Genomic DNA, 6000 nt, shown 5'->3' with positions numbered 1-6000 from the left:
TCCATGTAGTGTTTGGCTCTGCAGTATAGAAATTCCACACAATGATTCTGTTGTGTTGCTGTTTTTTTTTTGTTTTGTTTTGTTGTTTTTTTTTTTCCCTGTTTAAAAAGGTAAAAATGATTTATAATACACAGTCAGAATGTCGTGGTGCCCGCATAGAAAACCGACATGCAATCCATGCCTACACTGCGCCGTATAAATAAGATGCAACTCAAAATACAAAGAACAGGAACACTACAAAGTTTAATCCTAAGAGGGAAGGAGGTTTTTTTGGGTGTTTTTTCTTTTTCCTGGTTGTTTTTTAAAAAGGACAGACACACGTAACAAAGGCTACCTGCGCTTTCACATTGCCATCACAGTGACGGGGGGGCCGTTGCTCCGAGGAATAAACGCGCTGGTTTTGGGGTTTCTCCCGAAAAAAACAGCCAAGGTCGGGGTCTGCGGGGGAGGAGGGGCCTTCCTGCTGCCTTCCTGTCCAGAGGGGGTTTCCAGGCTCTTTCCTTGAGGGAATTAACCAAATTAAGCTCGAGCCTTAATTGTTGTTTTGGCAGAAATCCGAGGTTTTAGGCCCAAGGGTTCGTTTTTGAGGGAAATTTAGGTAAACTGCTTTTAGATAAACTCAGGGCAGCTTTTGCTCTTGGAATCGTGGAATTGAGGTTGGGACAGAGCCACTGAATCAGGGTTGGAAAGGAATCACTGGATTAAATCTGGAAAGGAACCTGAATCAAGTTTGGAAAAGAACCTGACTCAAGTTTGGAGAAGAATCACCAAATTAGGGTTGGAAAAGAGCGACCGAATCAAGGTGGGAGAAGGAAAACCAAATCAAGGTTGGAAAAGAATTCTGGGATCAAGGTTGGGAAGGAACGACCAAATCAGGGCTGGAAAGGACCTCCAGGACCATCAAACCCAACCTCCCTCTGAGCTGAAGGTTCACCACGAGCTCTCCTGACACAAATTCACCAAATAACCCACGTTCCCTCCCCGGGGCTGCAGAACGCCCGACGGCTCCCGGGGCGGTTCCGGCCCTTCTGGGCAGGTTTTCCCCTCTGGGAAAGGAGGAGTCGGGGGCAGAGCCAGCCCGGCCGTTCGGGGGCACAGGGGGGCTGCCAAGCGCTCCCTGCCATGCACAAGCCGTGGGAGCCCGGGGGGACGGGGTCTATGTACAGGGACAGGAGCCTCCCCCGGCCCCAGCGCCAGGGCCGGGCCGGCTGCTGGGAAGGAATCACAGTTTTGGATGCACCGAGGGTTTATTCCTGCTCTTCCCCATTGTATTGGCAAATGCAACAGTCTAGCTTGGGAACTGGGGGGAATTCCTTATGGAGATAGAAAAACACGGAGGGAGGGGGGTCAGGAGGGAGGGTGGGACAGTCACCCCTGGAGACACCGGACAGCTCCACCACCACTGCAATCAAACTCAGCAATTACAGCAATTAACACCATTTCCTCCTTGATTTTTTTGTTTTTTCCTAAGTGATGGTTTTCCCTTTCTGCTCCCACCCGTGGGGAGGCAGCCCCAGACGCTGGAATGAGCACAGGGCTGTCACATTTGGAATAAAAGCAGATTATTTGTTCTGGGAAAGCTCGGGATCCGCTCCACGCTTCTCTCTGGGTTTGCTCCCACATCAGCCTGATGCCACAAAACTGGGATTTGAAGGAGTGAGAGAAAGGGGGAATCCTCTGGGGCAGCTCCCACGGGAAAGGGTCCCCTGGGGGAAGGGAAAGGCAGGAGCTGCAGGAGCCCCTGGATCTCACAGGGGCGGGAGGAGAGGCAGCTTCTCCCTGGCCACGGCTGGAGCCCGTCCTGTCACGCCAGCACTCCCTGGGACATCCCTGCTCCTTCCCCAGGCACCAAACCCGGACCTCTCCCGGCTGGAGGCTCCCTCACTGCGACAGTCGCATCCAAGGTGTGTTAGTTTGAAGTTAAGGCGATTTTCAAGGTCTACTTACAAGTCTAAGAAACAAAGAGCTCTTATTTACACACGGAGTTAAAAAACCGGGCAGGAGCTGGAGCTGCAGTTCCCTGCCCGAGCCTCCCTCCCGTGAGGAACCCCAGCTCCTGCAGGACTGAACCCCAGCTCCTGCAGGACTGAACCCCAGCTCCTGAACCCCAGCTCCTGCAGGACTGAACCCCAGCTCCAGGACCCCAGCTCCTGCAGGACTGAACCCCAGCTCCTGCAGGAATGAACCCCAGCTCCTGCAGGACTGAACCCCAGATCCTGCAGGACTGAACCCCAGCTCCTGCAGGACTGAACCCCAGCTCCTGAACCCCAGCTCCTGCAGGACTGAACCCCAGCTCCTGCAGGACTGAACCCCAGCTCCTGAACCCCAGCTCCTGCAGGACTGAACCCCAGCTCCTGCAGGACTGAACCCCAGCTCCAGGACCCCAGCTCCTGCAGGACTGAACCCCAGATCCTGCAGGACTGAACCCCAGCTCCAGGACCCCAGCTCCTGCAGGACTGAACCCCAGATCCTGCAGGACTGAACCCCAGCTCCAGGACCCCAGCTCCTGCAGGACTGAACCCCAGCTCCCGAACCCCATCTCTGCTGCACTGAACCCCAGCTCCTGAACCCCAGCTCTGCTGCACTGAACCCCAGCTCCAGGACCCCATCTCTGCTGCACTGAACCCCAGCTCCTGAACCCCAGCTCTGCTGCACTGAACCCCAGCTCTGCCGGTGCCTCCCCTGCAGTGACCCTGCAGTTCCAAACACAGCACACACAAGGACTGCACACGCACGGAGTCGTTCCAGCAGGAGACAAACACAATTCCCACACGGAGCTGCACAAAGCTCTCACTGCACCTTCAGCAAGGGGCTCTGAGTCACCTGGGCCCAAATTCCTCCTGGTTTTCTCCAGGTTTCCTCCTGTCTGAGCTGCCTTTTATCTCCTCCTTAAACTGGAAAAGCGGGAGGGATCGGAAAGGAGTCCTACCGAGCTCAAACCCTGCCAAAAAATCCCAAAACATTCCCAAGAGATGCAGGGAAACCTCTGGAAGGCGTGGAGAAGGATCAAATTAAAACAAAACAAAACAAAACAACAAAGAAATAAAAAAGACACAGGGAAGCCAAGAAAAAATTCCACATTTTTAGTGCAAATGGTCAACAAATGGCACAGAAGGTGAGGGGACGCCCAGGGCTGGGGAGATCCTGACCCTGACCCAGCAGAGCAGGCAGGAACCTCAGCAGGGCAGCCCAGGATTTCTGGAAGCACACAGAAACTTGGATAACTCATTAGGAGCACTCAGGAGAGCAGAGAGGAGTCGTTAATTGCAGGGGACTCTCATTAATTGCGGGGGAACTCGTTAAGAGCAGCCCAGGCCGTTCCCAAAGAGGAGAAGCTTTGGGGTTGGGGTTGGGAATTCCCTGGGCTGGGGCAGAGAGAAAATCCAGGGGGGCAGGAGGAGTGAACAAACCCCAGCTGGGAATGGGAGCTGGGATTTAGGGATGGAATCCACGGGGCTGCTCCCAGCCCAGGCTGGAGGCGCCTCCCTCCGGGTCAGCTAATTAGCTAATCAGTTAATGACTCCAAATCCTGTTAATTCCCGATGAATTCCTGCCCTTCCCCAGTGGAATGAGGATATTCCAGCAGTGCCCTCTAATTCCATTCGTTCCCACAAATCTGGGAATCACCTTCCCTCCAGCCGGAGTGAAATCCCCAATTCCGACCCTGGGGAATCTGGATGGGATGTTTTTTTTTTTAATTTGCAGCACAAAATATTCACAAGGACCATCGGAAATAATTATTTCTCCATTTAATTAAACAGAATTTTGGAGGATTTAATCCTGGTCATTGTGGAGCAAGAGATTTTTTTTCCCCCGGGTGAATGAAGGAATTTTTAAGTTCCAACCACCCTATTTTGCCTTTTCCAAAGGAAAATATCTAAACTTGCCTTAGGCTTCCTTATTCCTGCTTAACATCTGTTTAAAATTCCAGTTAGTTTAAAAATACCTACATATATAATATATATAATATATTTCTGGAATAAAACCACAAAAAAAAATGTACTGTACAAATATTATGTAGAGTGCTTCCATTGGCTGTATGTAGTTGAGCTACTTTCCTAATATCCAAATATTTAAATAAAATTTAAAAAAAAGAAATGACAACAACAACAACCAAAAAAAAATCATAAATAAGTAACAGAATAAGTAATGAATAAGAATAAAAAATTAAAAAATCATGATTCTACGAGCCTGGCATTGCTATGGAAATGCCCTTCCTGTTGCCCAGGAATCTCTCACAAAGTAAAAATTAGGATTATGCAGGTTAGTCTCTATCTTTTTTTAGCTGCTTTAAGATATTCTGATCCTCTGTCTAATCAAGTAATGAATTATAGAACTTTCATGTGTGCTCAGAAATGCTCTCTATATATGCAGCCATATATAGAAATATATATATATTACATATACATTTAAAAAAACAAAAAACAAAACAAAACCATAGAAAGCTTGGAACCAATAGTGTTTGAAGTGGGTCTGTGGGCCTGGCGGCTCCGCCTGGCCGGGACTGCTGGGGCAGGAGGGAGGGACGAGAGGGTGGGGACACACCTGGGGCCAGGCAGGGCTGGCAGTGTCACCAGCAGAGCGCCGGGACGGTGGCACTGCGGGGATTGGCTTCCCAAGGGGGCAGGGCCGCTCCAGCCCCGCAGCCCTGGCCCTGCTCCGCTGCCCGGAGCCCCTCTGGGGCGCACAGGGACTGGGGCAGGGGGGCTGTGCGGGGGAAAACCGATGGCAAACCGGGATAAACCACTGGGACAAACTGGGAAAACCAATGGCAAACCGGGATGAACCACCGGGACAAACCAGATAAACCACCGGGACAAACCGGGATAAACCGGGATAAACCGCCGGGATAAACCACCGGGACAAACTGGATAAACCACCGGGATAAACCACCGGGACAAACTGGGATAAACCACCAGGATGAACCACCGGGACAAACCGGATAAACCACCGGGACAAACCGGGATAAACCACCAGGACAAACCGGGATAAACCACCGGGACAAACCGGACAATCCTGACTGCTGGACGGCAACGAGCGGCTCGGGGGGCACGGCTGGGACTGGCTGGGCAGCGCGGCAAGCTCAGAACAACAAGCTGGGGACCCATGGGACAGGGACACGGAGAGCTGCTCCCTCCAGGATGGACCCTGGGCTGGGATGGAGCCCCTGGGGCGGATGGACCCTCGGGGTGGGATGGAGCCCCCAGGGTGGGATGGAGACCCAGGGTTGGGATGCAGCCCCCGGGGTGGGATGGAGCCTCCAGGATGGACCCTGGGCTGGGATGGAGCTTCCAGGGTGGGATGCAGCCCCCAGGATGGTGGCTCCGGGGCGGGATGAAGCCCCCAGGATGGATAAAGCCCCAGGATGGTGGCTCCAGGTTGGGATGCAGCCCCCAGGATGGATAAAGCCCCAGGATGGTGGCTCCGGGGCGGGATGAAGCCCCCAGGGTGGGTGAAGCCCCCATGTGGTGGCTCCAGGTTGGGATGCAGCCCCCAGGGTGGGTGAAGCCCCCATGTGGTGGCTCCAGGTTGGGATGCAGCCCCCAGGGTGGGTGAAGCCCCCATGTGGTGCCTCCCCGGGTCACAGCCGGTCCATGCGGAACGTGTCCTCTGTGGCGGGGTCGGTGAGGACCATGTCGGGGTCGTTGAGCATGTGAAGTCCATCCAGGGTCAAAGGGTCAATTTTGAGTTCATCCAGAGGGAACTGGGAATCCGTGTCGAAGCTGACGTCCCCCACTCCTGCCAAGGAGCTGGTCAGTTCTTTTGATAAGCTGGGGGGGGATTCTCCTGTCACTGCAGGGACAAAACACACAGGGGTCAGACACCAGCGTGGCAGCCAGGAAACAGCTCCCAAACCCTGGAAATGGTTATGGAGCTCTCAGATGAGGAACACCCACCCTCCTTCAGATTTCAGATTCCTCACAGCACCTCCAAGGCACCAAACGCAACCCAAAATTCGTGCTTGGTGTGACTGGAGCCTTTCCTCTCCCTCAGCTTTAG

The 6000-nt window shown here is 53.2% G+C and overlaps 1 protein-coding gene across 6 annotated transcripts in view; it reads right to left on the bottom strand.

The window, feature by feature from the left end:
• Window positions 1–4845: 4845 nt before the first annotated feature.
• Window positions 4846–6000, bottom strand: part of CRTC1 (CREB regulated transcription coactivator 1) — a 43258-nt gene continuing 42103 nt past the window's right edge. For all 6 annotated transcript variants that reach the window (XM_054286564.1, XM_054286568.1, XM_054286565.1 and 3 more), the window contains 2 exons: window positions 4917–5793; window positions 4846–4867 (listed from right to left, as the gene is read on the bottom strand). In XM_054286564.1, the coding sequence (XP_054142539.1) occupies window positions 5582–5793 (212 nt within the window). In that variant the 3' untranslated portion in view covers window positions 4846–4867; window positions 4917–5581. The remainder of the gene's footprint in view (window positions 4868–4916; window positions 5794–6000) is intronic.

Source organism: Melozone crissalis, unplaced genomic scaffold (genome assembly GCF_028551555.1).
Source record: "Melozone crissalis strain CALT ecotype California unplaced genomic scaffold, PUWL_Pcris_2 ptg000054l_1, whole genome shotgun sequence".
Classification (NCBI taxonomy): Eukaryota; Metazoa; Chordata; class Aves; order Passeriformes; family Passerellidae; genus Melozone; species Melozone crissalis.
This window is presented reverse-complemented; position numbering and strand designations above follow the sequence as displayed.